The following is a 19,711-nucleotide window of genomic DNA, read 5'->3' as shown; positions in this document are numbered from 1 at the left end:
GGGCAATTAGGGATGGATACAAACGCTAGTTTTGCTAACCATGTCCCCATCCCATGAATAAATAAATAATTGAATTGAATTTATTGTCACATGTACCCGAGACACAGTGAGAAGCTTTGTCTTGTGAGCAATACAAACAGATCACAGAGTTGAGTAGCATAGATAAGTAAATAATAGGTAAACAGCGGCAAAAACAAAAGCACAGGTCCAGGCGAACTCCTCGCAATATTGTTCGAATGACTGCAGCTCAAAAACGACTCAAGGAGCCCACCACCATGCAGTCCGAAAGCAGCCCTCTTCATTGATGTTCCATTCACCAAGTAAAACTTTTGCTATCGCCCCGGTGGCTGTACTGTGAAACAGTGCACTATCTGTAAGGTGCGGAACATCCCCTCACCAAGGTTCCTGCAAAAGTACTTTACAGATCCCATCTAGAGCAGCAAAGACATGTCAACACCACCAGCTGCAAATTCCCCTCCTAGCCATACAGTATCCTGAAGATTATTGCTGTCCCCACACTGGGCGTTTCTTCCCTAACAGAACTTCAGGAGTATCTGCAACATGAATGGTAATGGTCCAGGGGGCTTGGTCATTGCAACCTTCTGCAGGCAATTCCAACAACAGTAGGCAGGATATATTGGACAGGTCATCGATGCTCAGATCCGAAGATCATTAAAAAAAGCAGCAAATTAGACCATCCAAGCAGTCAGCCGTCCTGTACCATCAAATCAGATCATGGTTAATCTGATTGTTATCTTCACCCATTTTCTGATCTATCCCCAAAACCCTTGCCTCAAGACGATGATCAAAAAATCTGTCGAACCTAACCTTGAATATTTTCACTGCTTTATTGGGAAGAGAATCTCAAAGACTAATAACTCTCTTGAGAGAAGAATTCTTTTCCTCAAACCAGACTTAAATTGAAACCACTTATTTTTAAACTTTGCCTCCCAGTTTTAGATTACTCAATGATAAAAACCTTCCATTCAGCACCGATACTGCTAAACTCACTCTGAATAGCTTATGTTTCCATAAATTAATGCTCAGTCTTCTAAATTCCAATGATTATAGGCCGAACCTGAGCAACACATCCTTGTAAGAGTGGTCTCAGCTCAGCAAATATTTTCCGAACTGTTTCTGATGCAGTATACCCTCCTTTAAGAGGCAAAACTGGATACAATATGTTTGTTGAGGTTTCAGCAATGCCCCATTCAGCTGATGTAAGCTCTCCTACTTTTACACTCAGTCCACCTTGCAACAAAGGCCAACATTTCACTTCGCTTTTTAATGACTTGCTGTACCGGTAAGCTAACATTTGTAATTCATACAGAAGGTCACACCAGATCCCTCTCTACAACAGCATGCTGCAGTCTCTTTCCATCTCAATAATATTCTGCCTTTCTTTTCTTCCTTTCAATCTCACATTTTCCCACATATTACTGCATCAGCCATGTTTTTGTTCACACTTTTGACTTATCGATATGCTTTCACAGACTCATTTTAGCCTGCTTTCTGACTTATCTTTATATCATCTGCAAATGTGGCTGCAAGATAGTCAGTCCACTCATTCAGGTCATTACTCCAGAGTGTAAATAGTTGAGAGCCCAGCATTGACCCCTGTGGCACTCCACAAGTTGCAGTTTGCCAAGTTGAAAATGACCCATTTATCCTGACTCTGTTTCCTATTAGTCAGCTAACTCTCGATCCACGCTAATAAATTCCTCCCAAATGGCATGGCTCCTTATCTTGGATCGGAAACATTTATGCCTTTTTGGAAATCAAAACACACCACCTGGACTGCTTTTTCACCCTTCTAGTTACATGCTCAAAGGATTTGAATACATTCGACAAACATGAATTCCCTTTCACAGAATAATGTTGACTCTGTCCAATTGAATTATTAATTTCTAAACGTTGTGCTCCTCTCTTCTTAACAACAGATTCTAGCATTTTCCCTTTGGTGTGTTAGGTTAGAGGTCCTACAGTCTCATGTTTCTGGGTCTCTAGTTCCTTGAATATCGGTGTCATATTTAAAGTTTCCCAATCTGCTGTAACATTTTCCAGAATCTTGGAAAATTAATTCCATTATCCATGCAGGTATGTCTTCTAAGAACCTGGGATGCAGGTCATCCAATTCAGTGGACCTGGCAGCCTGAAGCCCCATTCATTTTCCCAAAATGTTTTCCTTATCAATTGTGATTGTTTTAAATCCCTGGCTTCCTTTTTCCCATTGATATTGTCCTATTCTTGAAATGCCTTCTGTATATTTGCACAGTGAAGACGCGTAAGTAATATTTGTTCAAAATCTCAGAGTTTTGGGAAAGGAAATCATAATGACATGGCCCTCATTATCTAAGAGGTTGGCTGCAGAAAAGCTGATCAATTATTTCCAAAGAAAATAGTAAGCTTGCACAGTCAGAGCTGGGAATGTGAATAACTGCCCTGCAGGGAGCTGGAATGGACTCGATGGGCTGAACGGCTTTCTCCTCTGCATTTTTGAGCTGCATCTTTGGCTCCATTTTATTGAGTTTCATGGAAAGTTTCCCTCTGCAAGCCCTAACAATTTTCTCACATTAACATCCAAAACTTACCCCATTAGCTGCCCAACACACTCCTATGGTGATCCTGTTCCATGGTTCGAGCCCAATTTTAACACTGCCAGGATATCTTAGGATTCCACAGGATCCCCAATGTCAACGCCATTTTTAAAAGACCATAGTGCACCCAATCAAGCACTCTCAGTCCAGACCCGCCCTGAGTATAACAGTTTTCCCTGGATATGGCAGGCAAGTGGAAGTTGCTGCTCTATTTTGCCGACTGGTGCCTGGAGATCCTGATAGGTGGGGTGGTGAAGCAGAGGGCTGGCCTCTTCCTCTGGACCATGAGGGGAGCCCACAACCCGACATCCTCCAGTTTGATCTGAGCTTGCCACTTGGGTGAGTGTAGTCCCAGATGTCTGGAGAGATACGGAACAGCGTAGGAAGAAGGCGAATGACCACTTTTGCTTTGACAGGGTAAGTGCCATCATCGTCTCTCAATGCCTCCACGCTCACTCTATTCACCTCCTCCCAAGGCTTATGCTCTACCCCTCTCACTATTGCATGTGACATCTCTCCTCACCTGCTCTCCCCTCTCCAATCCCTCCACACTATTAATTCCACATGCCATCTGCACTGCAATGGTATCCCATTGATCTTCCCCGACCTGCAATAGCACTAACAGTCATGTCGCCACTTTGATCACAATCAATCTGTTCCTTTTTCTCAGTCCAAGAGGAAACTGGGCAGAAAGGGCCAAGAGAGGTGGTGGAGTGCCCTCCAATTGGCTCCTCAGCCCCGATCAGGATAGGATCCTGACCCTGATGGCCCAGAGCAGCCAAATCACCAGATCGAAGGTGGCAGACTGATAGTGACTAGACTTCACTAGACTTACTGTGCCAGGACTCCCTGAGTAACAGGTCTGTCCCTGGAATTCACTGAGGATCAGTCCCCTTGACATGGAGACATGGCCGTTTGCTTGCTGCCCATGCCAGCTGAGTTCCATCCTCAGTGCGGGTGTGAGACTGAGGCAGCAAAATGCCATACCCAAGGTGTACGCTCCCTTGCCTGAATACTGCTGACCAACATGACCAGTGTCTTGGCTTAGCTTTGTGTCTGCGTGGAACAGCAAGCCATTGGAATAGCAGGACACCATTGATCATGTCAACTGAGGCTGAAGGAACAGTGCAGATAAAGGTAGAGATGCTCTGTGCATCAAGATAGATGTAAAGTGAGTGAGTGTGAAGCGAACACCAAGTAGTGCCAAGAAGCAGCCTGGTCCAGTCTGTGACCTCAGTCCCTGTCCTTGCACACAAACTGCCATGGCAACCCTCCAATGTTAGTTATTAATGCACTCCAAAGTACAGAAATTTACTGTGAGCAGATTGGAGAGAGGCACTGATGGCTCACAGAGAAATTGGTAGGTGTCAGCTACTAATGTGTAGTGGCTATGGGGTGTGTGTGTGTGACCAGTGCCCTGGTGGTGTGGGGGTTGAGGGAGGGGGGGAGCGGAGTGTGGTGTGGCAGGGGTTGGGGGTGGGAGGGGAGGTGTGCTCTGAGATGTTTTCACCAGGTTTTCAAGATGGCTACCCAGGAACAGCCCCGCTGAGCTGTGCTGCCAGGTGCCCTTTCTGATGCTCTGTGCATATTTCTCAATGTACTGACACATTAACTTCCAGGATCTGGGAGGTAATGCCATGCGCAAACCTCAGAGGTCCGTGAACCGATAAGGAAATTAATTGGAGTACTGCTGCTCAGGAGAGCAAACGCCAAGCTACAATCACCAGGTATCCAATATGCTTTCTCGTTGGGAATTCTCAGCATCTGGTTTCTATCCATGGCACAATAGCAAACTGCACATCCCTGAGGAGAGATTTGCAAGTATAGATGGCGATGACAGCCAATAATTCTTGTTCATAGGCCTCTTGTCACTCTCTAGTGAGAATTTAACCTTGAAGTTTGGAACGATGTTGAAAAATGCAACAAGTTGTTTCCGGTGTCAAGATAGGCCTCACTCAACTCTCACAATCTTCCCAGATTTCCCACCGTCGCCCACATTGCTCACAGCCTATAAGAGTTTACCAAACAACCCCTAAATAATGGCCTTACCAACGATGTGCTCATCTCAAAAATGCATTTATGCACAGCAAGCTCCCACAATCAATAATGTAATAACAATCAAGAATATTGGGACTAACACCAGGGAGAGCTCCCCTGCTCGACCAGGAAGAGAAACATGGGTTTGTTTTCAATGTTCATCTGAAAGGTTAGTTTGGACCTTAGTTTAACATCTCATCTATACTTTCTCAGTGCAGCTTTGGGGCATCAGGTTTGATTGTTGACTCCAAGTCCTGGAGTGAGACTTGAACCTACAATTTTCTGACACAGAGGTGAGAGTGCTACCAACTGTAGTAATGATCAGCCCATGGGCAGTTCCTTTGCAAGTGTCTCCACGCCTCACTGACTACTGCTTTCCTCTTCAGTTTCTCTGAAAAAGTCTTCAAAGAAACTTTAAAAAGTCAAGGCAAGGCTTCTCACTCTTCTGCCATCACCACTGACATTTTGCAGATTCCTTCATTGGTGGTGGCACATAATGCTGACTGTGTGACCCTTCCCTGGGGGTTGGGTGATTCACAAAAGGGCAGAGTTAATCACCTCACGAGATCGCAAATGACCCTGCTGCAGATATAATAGCGAAGATCAGTCAGTGGCGGCTAAGGACTTATCCATCAGCTTGTTTTGACAAAACAGTGCGTGGCTTTGAAAAATAGAATAAATATGAGATTTATAACAACAGATAACTGCACTTTACTGTGGAGTCAGTGCATGAGGATTCACTGCTGAGATTGTGTTGGATGACTAATTTATAGGTCACAGGCTGTGACCAGACTGCCCAGACAAACGCGAGCTGGAGAAATGGTACATGGAAGGATGGAAGGCAGAATCTGTTCTGTCCAGCAGGTTTCTCTTGAAGTCTGTAAAAGTTGCCACTTTCAGGAGTTTATAAGTGCTTTAAGTGACCAGAAATTGGATGCTAATTATCAACCAAACAGACGAGAGGAAAAGTGAAGTCTCCTGAATGCAAGGCACAATCGAGGCAAGACTAAATGTCTTACCTATAAAACCTGCCCAGCTGCAGTGTTACATTTCAATGCATTGAATGAAAATTTTTATGCGAATCTCACCTCTTAAGCAGTATTTTACAATGGGGCCATTTTCATATTTTGAGGAACTTTGAAAACGCAGATCTGCATATAAGAAATGTATTTCATTGCATTTAGAATCAATAAGATTATTTTGAGAGACAGATGCAAAATGCTGAGGATCAAATATAACATTGAGAGTGCAAAATAGTAAATTGATCTCTCATCATACACACTGTCCAGTTTTGCTTTCCTGTGAAGTCACTCAGATGGGGAATGTGAGGAGAGATCAATGACTGTCTGTTCTGTGACTCCCACCAAAGGGGGATTTCACCCAGCCCCCTCTAATTACAAGCTGTAATGACCACAATGCCCAGGAACCTGTAGGGGCACTGATAAACTACGTTTCCAACAGATGGTTGCCTCTGCAAGTTATTCCAGCACTCATTCCTTCCAGTTTAAATTTAACCAGGCCTCTGAGTAGAGAAATTCTCTGTTATTTGAAGGTGAAGGCCATGACAAATGGCTAGCACATGAAGATCACAACCCTGAAAGCAGGGGAAGGGGTATTTTAATTTAGGAACACAAATATGAGAGGATTGCAGTGATGACTGGCCAGTGATGGGCCCCCAGCAGGTTTGAAGGATTGAGAGGAGCTCAAATGATGTGCAGATGATGTGCCAATCATTATCAGCAAATCTGGAGAAATTAACACTTGCATGATAGCGGGGGAACACGCGAGAGAGCTGGCAGGGAGCTGAGCAGCGCTCACGCCATCTATGCACATGATCAGTCTATATGGAGACCATTGACGACTATACCAGATAGCACTCATTAAGATTAAACAACACCCTGACTGAAGTTGTAATACAGGAAGATCGTGTTGCCCTGGCATTTTGAGTAGCTGCAGCTCTTCCCTTTACACTTACGCAGCATGAATTTTCACCCGTTCATCTCATTTAATATCCCATCACCATTCTAAATTTTCAAGTTCTCCTTGTTTGAGATCACATGTCACCTGGTCAGTGTTATTGCCAAACACAGGTGCTGTAGCTGGTTCGACCCTTGTCTGGGGCAAGCGGTGATACGTAGGTTTCTCTCCTACTTTTCGAATGTCTTCCCTCCCCGTGTGGATGCACTGACCCTATCTATGCTACAACACCATGAACAACAAGCACCACCCATCCTCTCAATCAGTTCACACACTTTGAAATTTCACCCTCGACATGTTGATATAAAATGTTCACCTGGTTCGCCACCAACAGACATCATCAGAGTTTCTCAGTAACTCTGAGGTCCTGGGCCTCCTTCTTCACTGCTCCCTCACCACCCGACGCCTGGAGGAAGAACGCCTCAACTTCCGCCTCGGAGCACTTCAACCCCAGGGCATCAATGTGGACTTCACCAGTTTCCTCATTTCCCCATTCACCTATTGTACTCTATGCTACTTTCTCTCCACCCCCACCCTCCTCTCATTTATTTCTCCACCCTGCAAGCTCTCTGCCTCTATTCCTGATGAAGGGCTTTTGCCTGAAACGTCAATTTTCCTGCTCCTCAGATGCTGCCTGAACTGCTGTGCTTTTCCAGCACCACTCTAATCTAGAATCTGGTTTCCAGCATCTGCAGTCCTTGTTTTTACCCTGTTTCTCTCCCCACAGGTACTGCCAGATCTGCTGAGATTCTCCAGCACTTTTTATTTTTTGAATATAAAAACATAAGAAGCAGGAACAGAAGTAGATCATTCAGCCCCTCAACCTTGCTCTGTCTTTCAACAAGATCACGACTGATCGACCCCAGGCCCTCGCTCCTCTTTTTCTGACAGCTCAGTGCTGTCAGAAATCAGAAAATCAATTTCCCTCCTCCTTAAATATGTTCAGTGCTTCTATCGTCCACAACTCTCTGGTGTTCATAAGAATGTAAGCAATAGTTGCAGGAGTAGGCCATCTGGCCCCTTGAGCCTGTTCTGCCATTCAATAAGATCCTGGTGGAAGTAAAGACATTTCGGGTAATGATGCAGTGACCTGTACAGAGCCAATATAAAAATGAATGACAGATCAAGGCCGCAAATAATTGGCAAAGTGGCCTGGCTTTTTGTTGAGTCAGAATGATACTGGAGCAGTTCTTTGTTTTTTTTTTAAGAAACAAATACAAGGGCAATGCTGGCTTCATGAATCTTGACATTTATGAAAATTTACTTATGATTGAGTGCTGAAGTGCAGTTTCCAAGAATTGAAGGGAGTATTGTCCCAGGAAAGGGAGGTGGATATTAACAGTCATTTAGACAGTATGTGTCATTGATAGAACAGCTTCGGCTCTTTGTAAATGAGGAATTGGAATCCCTTACGTACATCCAGACTGGGAACAGGAATAGGCCATTCAGCTCTTCAAGGTAAAAACAATGACTGCAGATGCTGGAAATCAGATTCTGGATCAATGGTGCTGGAAGAGCACAGCAGTTCAGGCAGCATCATTCCACCATTCAGTAAGATTATGACTGATATGATTGGAACCTCAAATCCATGCTTCAGCCTAGTTATAGAGTCATTGGGATGTACAGCAAGGAAACAGACTCTTTGCTCCAACCTGTCCATGCTGACAAGATATCCAAAATTAATCCAGTTCCATTTGACAACATTTGGCCCATATCTCTCTGAGCACTTCCTGTTCATGTATCCATCCAGATGCCTTTTAAATGTTATCATTAAACCAACTTTCACTGCCTCCTCTGGCAGCTCATTCCAAACATGCACTACCTTCTGCATGAAAAAGTTGCCCCTTAGGTCCCTTTTAAATCTTTCCCCTCTCACTTTAATCCTATGCCCTCCAGTTTAGGGCACGCTTGCTCTGGGGAAAAGACCTTGCTTGTTCACCCTACCCCTGCCCCTCATGATTTTATAAACCTCTATAATGTCATCTCTCAACCTCCCATGCTCCAGGGAAAACAGCCCCAGCCTATTCAACCTCTCCCTATAGCTCAAACCCACCAATCCTGACAACATCCTTGTAAATCTTTCCTGAACTCTTCCAAGTTTCACAATGCCCTTCCTCTAGCAGGGAGACCAGAATTGAAGGCAGTCACCAATGTCTTGTAGAGCCCATAAACATGACCTTTGAACTTCTATACTCAATGCACTAACAAATAAAGGCAAGCATATCAACACCGCCTTCAGTATCCTGTCTACCTGTGACTCCACTTTCAAGGAACTATGAAAAATCACTCCAAGGTTTCTTTGTTCTGATAACCTGTCACCCCCTGCTCAACAAGAATCTATTTCTGCCTTAAAAATTTTCAATGCCTCCAGCACCTTTTTAAGATGAGAGTTCCAAGGATCCTCATGAGACAAAAATATCCCATCTCTGTTCCAAATTGCATGTGCCCTGATTTTAAATTAGTGACCTCCAGTTCCCGAATCACCCATAACAAGAGACATCCTCTCCATATCTAACATGTCAATAACCTGAGGATTTTGTGTGCTTCAATGAACTCACCTCTTCGCTCCCTAAACTCCAAAGTCTATTCTGTCTATCCTTTCCTCATAAGACAACATGGCCATTTTAGGTTTAATCGCATAAACTTTCTCTGAACTGCCCCCAACGCATTTATATCTTTCCTTCAATAAAGTGACCAAACTGTGCACAGTGCTTTTGATCTAGTCTCAGCAGCACCCTGTATAACTGAAGTATAACCTCCTACCTTTGTATTCAGATCCCCTCACAATAAAACGGTAGCATTCTACAAAATTTCCCAATTACTTACTGCACTTGCAAACTAACATTTTGTAAACCATGCATGTGTGGGCGCCCATATCCCCCTACACATTAGAACTCTGCAATTTCTCAGCATTTAGACATTATTCTTTTTAAAATATTCATGCCAAAACAGACAAATTCAATTACGCTCCATCTGCCAAATCTTTAACCAATCCCTTGGCCTACCAAAATTCTCATGTTCTCTTTACATAATGCTTAATAACATAATTCTTACCTATCGTTGTGTCACCATGAAATTTGGCAATCATACCTTCCATTCTTCCTTTTAAATCATGGAGGTTTTGACCCACAGTGTGACTAATGTATGTCGAGATTGTTGAGAATTCCATAGGGTCGGTTTGATTGCATTTGCTATTGGATATGATCAGTTGCTTTTGGGTATGATCATTTGCTTTTGGATATGGTCAGTTGGGTCCTCAGCCATCATCATTCTGCAGCCTGCATTTGTCTCATGTTAAGTTTTGGATATATTCATAGCAGAAACATATTTTGTCAGTAGTTTTTGTTCATTTGAGAATGTTTAATTTGTTATAAATTGATTATTCTCTGCTGACAAAAGAATCCTGAGAGAAGTTTTGCTGCACTAAATTAGATACAGTCAAAAACCCATATAAGGGCCATATTTGCTTAAGTTTAAAATCTGTTGTCACCATTGGATGAATGACATGAGAAAACAAAAGTTAACCCTGAGAACTCAGTCAAAATGTATTTACATACACTTACAGATAATTACTTGCAAAGTGCCTCATATATCACATTATAAAATTTTGATTTATTTTCACAACAAATTTGGAAATTACATTTTTCATACTTGCCTTTTCAACCTCCCTCAATTACTGAGGTGATGATCAAAAGTTTTATTTTCTGCCTTCCTTTTCTACAAGGACTATTTCTTGTCAAAGCTATCTCTTCCTGAGGACAGCCTGGGAGTAATTTCTCCAAAGACCTGTACTTCATGTAGAAACACCGAGAGTGGGTGGCCATTTGCCATACTTAGGTCCTGACAGACTGAGTGACACTGGTTCCCATTTATAAATTCTGCATTAAAATGTTTGTGCATCAAAGACAATGACATCAGTCCACGAGTCTAGATGCAAACATATACTCATCTGCTTCTCAGCATTTTAGTTCACGCTGCCAATAGATTAGCATGATTCTGATAAAGTATTCCAAAAGAATTGAGAATCAGCCCTGTGATGTACGTGGCAATGAATTTGGGAATTTTCTTGCAGGTGGAGTTTCCTTCAGGCAGTAATGGGTTACAAACTTTGTGGACATGGGATGAGAAGAACTGTCAACACATCAAATCCATTCAGCAGCCTTCTTGTAAATCGATGTTGCATTGGAAAATGCTGTGTGGCAACTTGCCAAAGTGATTTCATGGCTTCCATAAAATATTCACTGGCTATAATCTCAGAATTTCAGGAATCCCGCTGTGAACGTTTCAGCAGTGCACTGTGGTGAGTGAGCAGTGCCTTACCCGAATGGTACTTCGGCATTGTAGACGTTGGAAACCAAAGAGAAACAAAACCACAATTAAATGTGAAAAGCACCAATTGAAAAAAAGTGAGCTTACTATTTTAATCCAAAGTTTGTGGCTGGTGTGAAACACTCAGACCTCTTAACACTTACTGATGTATCCTGAGAACACAGTAACTTGTGGACAATGACTTATAGGTTATTGTAATATGATCACAAGGCCTCTTAACCTTGATCTCGACTTATGTAAATAATTTGCTGCATGTAAATTCAAAAATATGTGTAACTGAGCTATCTATGAAATTGTAGCAATATCATAAGTTTTAGAGAATTTTATTCAGAAACTAGGTTGTAATAAAAAAAGCTGCAAAGTTTCACAAACCCTCCATGCTATATAAAATTTAACATTGGACATTTATTGAACGTTATTTCTGCAGATGTTATATATTAGAAAACATATGCACATATTGGAGGGTGCAAAAGAGATGAATGTTTCTACATGATGTGCTTATAGGTTCTTTTCTCCCTTGTCATCTTTATTTCAAAGTTAATATTTCTACTTTAATGACATGCTAAGAATTGACATGCTTAGCAAGATGGGACATACCTGTAAAGTAGTTATGAAATGACATTTTAAAATACAACTTGTAACCTTTCTGGAAGTAATTGAACCAAGTCAGAAGGCATTCAAGCCAAGTCCACTGGGAGTCATCTAAACATTATAGCCTGCTAGCCCTACTCAAGGGCTGTTTATAGATTGACACTAATTATTGAACAGTTTATGAAGTGCCTCCAAGCAGAAAATAGGCTACTGTGATTTGCTTGGAACGTTTATAATGACATGCATAAAGATTTCTTTTTACATCAAGAGATCCCATTAAGACTATAGGATATAAAAGGATTGTTCAGTGGGGTCATGGCTGAACTGGTAATCCTTACATCCACTTTCTAGCCTTTTCCCCACAAACCTGGATTCCTTTGACTTTCAGCCTTGAATATACTGAACAACACAGTCTTGGCAACCTCTGGTCATGGATTGACTGTCCTCTAAAAGAAAATATTCCTCCTCATCTCTTTCTTAAATGGGCGGCCCCTTATTCTGAGATTATGCTGTCTGTTCCTAGACTCTCTGGTAAGGTGAAACAATCTCTCAGTATCTATTATGTGAAGCCGCCTAAGAATCGCATAAGTTTCAAAAATGTTGCTTCTCTTTCTTCTAATTTCCAATAAGTTCAAGGCCAACCTACTCCACCTCTCCTCATAAGGACATCCTTCCATATCCAGAATCAATCTTGACTTGCCTGCCTCCAGTATAAGTATATCGTTCCTTAGAAAAGGGCCCAAAAATATTCATAGTATCCCAAGTGTGATCTAATAGAGCTTTCGCAAGATTGATTTTTTACTTGATTCCCTTTGACATATAAGCTATCTGCCTGCCCTATTATCTTTTGAACCTGGATGCTATTTTTGGTGATTCATGCACCAGAATGCCAAATTCTTCTGTGCTGTAGCTTTCTACAGTCTTTCACCATTTAAATAATATTTGCTTCCTCTATTCTCCTACCAAATTGGGTAATGTCACATTTTCCCATATTACATTAATCTTTTAATGTAAATGTTTGCCCATTCACTCGACCAGTCTATACCAATGAGGACTCATTGTGTCACTTCACTTCTTGCTTTCACACCTCTTTCTGTTTCCTGTACACACCACTCACAATTGGTCTACTATAATTTAGGGAGATGTAACACAGACTGGATGACTGCTTTGCAGAACACCTACATTCTGTCTGCAAAAATGATCCTTAACTTCCTGTTGCTCATCACTTCAACATCCCACTGTGTTTCCTGGCTAATATCTTTGTCTTGGATTTGCTGCACTGTTCCAGCAAAGCACAGTGCAAGTTGGAAGAACAACACTTCATTTTCAACTTGGGGACCTTGAGCCTTTGGAGTCATTACCGAGTTCAATGATCTTAGGGCTTGAGCACCTCCTGCCATGTCCTTACCACAACCTCTACACACCAGACCTTGTCAGCACATGGGCTGCTATCATATACAACCCAACTACAACACTCTATCTTCCATTTGTTAGCTTATCCTTTATCCAAGTTAATATAGTACACAACACCATGATTTCCTAATTTGCTAAATGGCATTATGTGTGGTACCTTAGTGAATATCTTCTCAAAATCTAAAATATATTACATCTATTGGTTCCCCTTGATCTATTCTTATAGGTACACCCTCAAAGAATTGTCAGGCAAGATTTCTCTTCATGCATCTATACTGACTCTGCCTGATTTTATTGTACTTTTTAAATGCTGTGCTATCTCATCCTTTATATCAGACTCATAATTTTCCAATGTTAAGCTAACTAACCTGTGTTAACCTGTTTTTTTTTTGTCTCTCCTTTTGCAAACCATGGTGATATTGGCAGTTTTCCAATTCTTTGGGACTTTACCAAATCTAAGGATTCTTGAAAGATTGCTACCAGTGCATCCACTATCTCTATAGCGTACATTTTTAAATTTCAGGATGCAAAGAATAAGGTCCAGGGAACTTACAGAAATGTAAAAACAGAAGCAAGAATAGGCTATTCTGACCTTCAAGTCTGCTTCACTATTCAATCTGATCATGGCTGATCATCCAACCCAGTACCCCGTGCCCACTTTTTTCCCATACCCTTTGATCCCTTTAGCCCTAAGACCTCTATCTAACTCCTTAATACCATTCCATGTTTTGGTCTCAACCATTTTCTGTGGCAGAGACTTCCACAGGCTCATGACTCTCTGGGTGAAAAAGAGTTCTCATCTCAGTCCCAAATGGACTCCTCAGTCATTCGGAATATCCTTCATACATTTATTCAGTGTAATCCTGTTCAAAGTTTAGAGGTTTGAATGAGATGCCCTTCATTCAACTAATTTCCAGCTTTCTACACGTGATTATCCCTTCAATTAGAGAATGACTTTGTTAACATTTGAATGCTCCCTCTGCTGGGTTGCTTGAGAAGGTAACATTAGTCTGGTCTGGTCTGACCAGACTGGTCTGAAAGCTGGCCTGAGGCCTGAGTTCAAGCTGACGGCCTCCAGGCGCTGAGTGGAAATACAGAACTTGACCACAAGTTTCATTGTCTAGGAGAAAGCGAGGACTGCAGACACTGGACTTCAGTCAGAAGTATGGCTCTGGGAAAGCACAGCTGGTCAGGCAGCATCTGAGGAGCAGGAAAGTCAATGTTTCAAGTATAAGCTCTTCAACAGAAGCATTCCTGCTGAAGAGCTTATGCTCAAAACATCGACTCTCCAGCTCCTCGGATGCTGCCTGATCAGCTGTGCTTTCCCACAGCCACACTTTTGACTCACAAGCTTTTTTATGCCAATATCATTTCTACATCAGTAACTCAACATTATTGATTGGTAATCTCTTTCCTGAGTGCATCATTTGAAATCAGCGAAGTCAGGTCAGTTAGTAAATAACCCCATTGAAAAAATACTCCACCTGGATCAGCAGCAAGGTTTTACTGTTTAAATATTCTACAATAAATAAAACCTCTTCAAGGTATTCATTGTCTCATTAATACAAAGCTATCAAAATATGCAAGCATCTCTTTTTTTCCCTTGCACATACAGAAACATGGAATTGAGTGACTGTCTTGGACATCAAGGCAGCATTTGACAGAATGTGGCATTAGTGAGCCATGGCAAAACTGGAACAATAGGAATCAGCTGTTAGTCTGCATGAAGGAAGATGGTGGTTGTTGTTGGTGGTCAGTCATCTCAGCTCCAGGGCATCATTGCAGGGATTCCTCAGGGGTGTGTCCTCGGACCAACCATCTTCAGCTGCTTGATCGATGACCTTCTCTCCATCACAGGGTCCAAGCTGGGAATGCTTTCTGATGATAGCATGATGGAGTTATAGAGTCAGAGAACAGCACAGAAGAAAAGCCATTCAGTCGATCACATCTGTGCCAGTCAAAGACAACCCCTCACTATCCTTGTCCATTTTCCAGCACTTGGCCCATAGCCTTGTATGCCTTGGCACCGCATTTGCATTTCTAAATCCTTGGTCGTCAGTGCTTTTCGGGGTCCAACTGTTCATTATGTATTCCTTTACCTTGTTTGTCCTGCCCCAGAAGTATCACCTCACACTTATTGGGATTGAATTCCATGTGCCACTGACCAGTCGGTCTACACCCTCCTGTAATTTAAGGCTATCCTCCTCATTATCGACCTAGGCAACAGTTTTTGAATCAGCTGTAAACTTACTGACCAATGCTCCTACATTCAAATATAAATCATTTATTTAAGCTACAAACAGCAAGGCCCAATAACGAACCCTGTGGGACCTAATAACATTTAAACTATTTGTGACTCTTTTATGTATTAAAGCAGCCTGTGTCCAAATGCAGCAAGACTGGACAGATCATCACTGAATCCCCAACTATCAGCTTATTTGGGTTACCATTGGCCAAAACCTGATCTGGATAGCAGGCAAAAACAAAGGGTACACAAGCGGCTCAGAGGCTGGGAACTCTGGGAAGAGTAACTCACCTCCTAACTCTCCAAACCCTGTCCGCCATCTACAAGCTGCAAGGTAAAAGTGCAATAGAATATTCTCCATTTGTCTGGATGAGTGCAACTCTAATAACGTATGATGCTCTGTACCATGCAGGACAAATAAACCTCCATGATGCTCAGAATTAAACATTCACTCCATCCACCATGATGCACAGTGACAACAGAATGCAGCATCTACAAAATGCAATGCAACAACTCATCAAGGCTCCATTGACTGCATCCTCCAAACACATGACATCTGCTATCTGGCAGGACAAGGAGGTAGTGGGATCGTGGGAACAACAAGTTACAGGGCCCATTCCAAATCACATACCATCATGAGCTGGAACGATAACACCATTCCTTAACTGCTGCTGAGTCAACATCGAGGAACTTTTTTCCGAACAGCATTTCTAACTGTTATAGCAAAAATGACAATAGTTTAAGAAGGCAGCTCACCCCTACATTTGCATGGGCAATAAATGTTGGCCGAGCCAGCAATGCCCACATTCCATGAATGAATTTAAAAAAAAGAAAAGAACATGAACTTGATTTCTTTGACAGGCCAAAAGTGATTTGGACGTGCTTCAAAAAATGATTTGTTCCTTGTAGTGAATTTAAGCATTAGTTTTTTTCTCTGCATACACAATAATGTATTCAGAGCTGGAGCTTGGGTGATCACGTAATAAATATTAATGTCCCACTTGCACAGAGCTGATGGAATGCAGACGTCAGACTGAGCAACAGCTGGCATCAATGTTTTTGTGCAGAGGATTATGGGATCAATTGCCTGGTTTCTTCAATTAACCATTCCTCCTTATGTTTATGGAAAGATAAACAGGATCTGTTTATCTCTCCATAAACATAAGGTGCCTAAACTGCTTGGAAATTGACTCCCTTCTGAGTTTTCTCTGCCATTTTCCTGAGAATGCTGACTCCTGCTGGACAACACTTTTACAAACAGTAAACTCAACCATAGAGTCATAGAGATGTACAGCACGGAAACAGACCCTTCGGTCCAAATCGTCCATGCCGACCAGATATCCCAACCCAATCTAGTCCCACCTACCAGCACCCGGCCCATATCCCTCCAAACTCTTCCTATTCATATACCCATCCAAATGCCTTTTAAATGTTGCAATTGTACTAGTCTCCATCACTTCCTCTGGCAGTTCATTCCATACATGTACCACCCTCTGCATGAAAAAGCTGCCCCTTAGGTCTCTTTTATGTCTTTCCCCTCTCACCCTAAATCTATGCCCTCTAGTTCTGGACTCCCCCACCCCAGGGAAAAGACTTCATCTATTTATCCTACCCATGTCCCTTATGATTTTATAAACCTCTATAAGGTCACCCCTCAGCCTCCGACGCTCCAGGGAAAGCAGCCCCAGCCTGTTCAGCCTCTCCCTATAGTGCAAATCCTCTAACCCTGGCAACATCCCTGTAAGTCTTTTCTGAACCCTGTCAAGTTTCACAAATCTTTCAATAGGAAGGAGACCAGAATTGCACGCAATATTCCAACAGTGGCCTAACCAATGTCCTGTACAGCCACAACATGACCTGCCAACTCCTGTACTCAATACTCTGACCAATAAAGGAAAGCCTTCTTCACTATCCTTCAACTTACAATCCACTTGTATTTGTGGTCAATGGCAATATCTCAAGATCGAGAATCAATTTCGATACATCTGCTGCTCTTCCCACTTCAAACTCCTGCTCTGCTAGTGCCCTGTTATTGAGGCTGGCCACAGCCTGTGTTGTCTGGTTATAACAAATCCGATGCTGTGTGTCAAACGATGGACTCTTTATCTTGGGACAGCAGTCAGAAATACTCTCAGAAATCATACATCTGGTGCCAGATTCAATTGCGTCGACAATGGACAGCATTCCAAAACTCAAAAGTGGCATTTTTGAATTCCCATTTTCCCATGAGTTCTTCTCTAACCAGTCCAAGCCATGCCATTACCATGAGGGTTGGACAGAACATTGTACATTAGGAATCCCTATGTGAGACATTGGCTGCAGAGAAGTGTGTGGATGTTACAGTAACCTAACAAAGTGGAACAAGTCTTGCCCAGTGTAGCTTACATTAGATTTTTCAGAGGAAGGCTGGAACAAGGCTTAACTAATGAGACAATTAGCCGTTAAGAGAAACCATAGCTGACCTGAAATCTGACTAGCTTTCCCTGTACCGCTTCGTATGTTGGTTTACAAATGTCTGTCAATCTCAGTTTTAAAGTGAACAATTGATCCCGAATCAATTTTACTTGCAAGGAAAGAGTTCCAACCTCTACAATGAGGAAGTGCACTTCCATGGGAATCTTAAAGACCCACAAACCAGGAAACACTTCCACCAGCTCCTCACAAAGGTTAAGACCTGACACCAACATCCAACAAGACAAATGTTAGTGAGTTTTGACAAGATTTGTAGCTCAGGTTGAGGTTTTGGATGTAGGTTTGCTCACTGAGCTGAAAGGTTCATGTCCAGATGTTTCATTACCTTACTAGGTAACATCTTCAGTGGACCTCATGCGAAACAATGCTGAAAATTCCTGCTTTCTATTTATATGTTTGGGTTTCTATGGGTTGGTGATGTCATTTCCTGTGGTGATGTTATTCCTGTTCCTTTTTTCAGGGGGTGGTACATGGCGTCTCACTCGATGTGTTTGTTGGATACGAATGTTGGATACCCTTCAAAGACTGTGAAAAACACTACAACGGACAAACAGGAAGAAAACTGACCATACGAGGGCATGAACATCAGCTCACCACTGCCTGGCACAACCAGTACTCTCTCATTTCCAACCACACAGACAACGAAGGACACAAATTCAACTGTGACCATCTGAGCACAGGCAATACAGAGAAATGCCAGAGAGTTCCTTGAAGCCTGGCACTCCAACTGGAACTCAATCAGTCGACGCATTGAACTGGACCCTGTACACAAACTACTCAGATACAGAACTGGAAGTACCAACAAATGGAGACACATAGATACCAGGCAGGACAGACCACCAACACCTTCTCAAAGACGCACTGATGATGTCACCTAGCCAGGCGATGAAACATTTGCAGATAAACACATCGGCTCAGCAAACAAAACCACTACTTTATGAAGATTTGTCTTTGAGTTTCAAAACTGAGAGAGCTAGCTGTAATATTGAAACCATACTGCGTGTCCTCTTTTCACTCAATAGATAGAAAACTGAGTCCCTGCTTAATGGACAGGTGATCCTCAGCACCCACTAATCTTCTGTTTGATACTCTCTGTTTAGGAGATATGAAGTGGAAAGCCATCTCTCTAATACCATATTCCAGGTAGTTCAATCCTGTCAATCCATTCCAAGGGCAATTTTCACTTCTCAAGGTGTCACCACAACTTTACATCTGCAGTTCCAGGAGAGATTGGGTATTGAAGTCAGGACTTTTGGGAAGGTATAACTTAATATCACCCAGGAAGTCACATTCATTGTTGCATCAATGCTTTGAGGTGAACCATTCCTACCTATGGCCCTGCTATTTAACTCCTATGTATGGATACAACCACGTTCAGATCCAGTTGTGATGCAACTGCAGTTGAATACCCTACCAGTTATCATAGACTAGGGCTTCAGGCAATGTAGTCTCTTGAACAGCATGCCTGATGGGGTGGTGTGTGAGTGTGTGTGTGTGTCTGTATGTGTGTGTGTGTCTGTGTGTGTGTGTCTGTCTGTGTCTGTCTCTGTGTGTGTGTCTGTGTGTTTGTGTGTGTGTTTGTGTGCACATGCACGTGTGTGTGCGTGCGCGGGCGCGCGTGTATCTGTGTGTGTGTGCATGACTGCATGTCTGTGTACCTATGTCTGTATTGTGTATGTGTGTGCGTGTGTTTGAGTGTGTGCACGTGTGTCGGTGTATGTGTGTCGGTGTGTGTGTCTGTGTGTTTGTGTGCATGCACATGTGCGCGCATGGGCACGCGTGTATCTGTGTGTATGCGTGACTGCATGTTTGTGTACCTATGTCTATATTGTGTATGTGTGTGAGTGTGTGTCTGTGTGTGTTTGTGTGTGCATGCATGTGTGTTTGAGAGTGCGCGCGTGTGTCTGTCTGCTGTGTGTGTGTGTCTGTCTGTGTACCTATGTCTGTATGTCTGTGTGTGTGCCTGTGTCTGTGTCTTTATGTGTTTGAGCATGAATGCATGTGTGTTTGTGTGCGCGTGCGCGTGTGTGTGCACATGTGTGATTGTGTG

At 42.6% G+C, this 19,711-nt stretch overlaps 1 protein-coding gene across 1 annotated transcript in view; it reads left to right on the top strand.

Annotated features, from left to right (window-relative positions):
• Positions 1–13,380, top strand: part of tbx18 (T-box transcription factor 18) — a 38,827-nt gene extending 25,447 nt beyond the window's left edge. Inside the window, exon 8 of the mRNA XM_043686980.1 lies at positions 10,684–13,380. Within this exon, the coding sequence (XP_043542915.1) occupies positions 10,684–10,706 (23 nt within the window). The 3' untranslated portion in view covers positions 10,707–13,380. The remainder of the gene's footprint in view (positions 1–10,683) is intronic.
• Positions 13,381–19,711: the final 6,331 nt, after the last annotated feature.

This window comes from Chiloscyllium plagiosum, chromosome 3 (genome assembly GCF_004010195.1).
Source record: "Chiloscyllium plagiosum isolate BGI_BamShark_2017 chromosome 3, ASM401019v2, whole genome shotgun sequence".
In the NCBI taxonomy this organism is placed as follows: Eukaryota; Metazoa; Chordata; class Chondrichthyes; order Orectolobiformes; family Hemiscylliidae; genus Chiloscyllium; species Chiloscyllium plagiosum.
The sequence above is the reverse complement of the archived record's forward strand: the minus strand, read 5'-3'. Positions and strand labels throughout refer to the sequence as shown.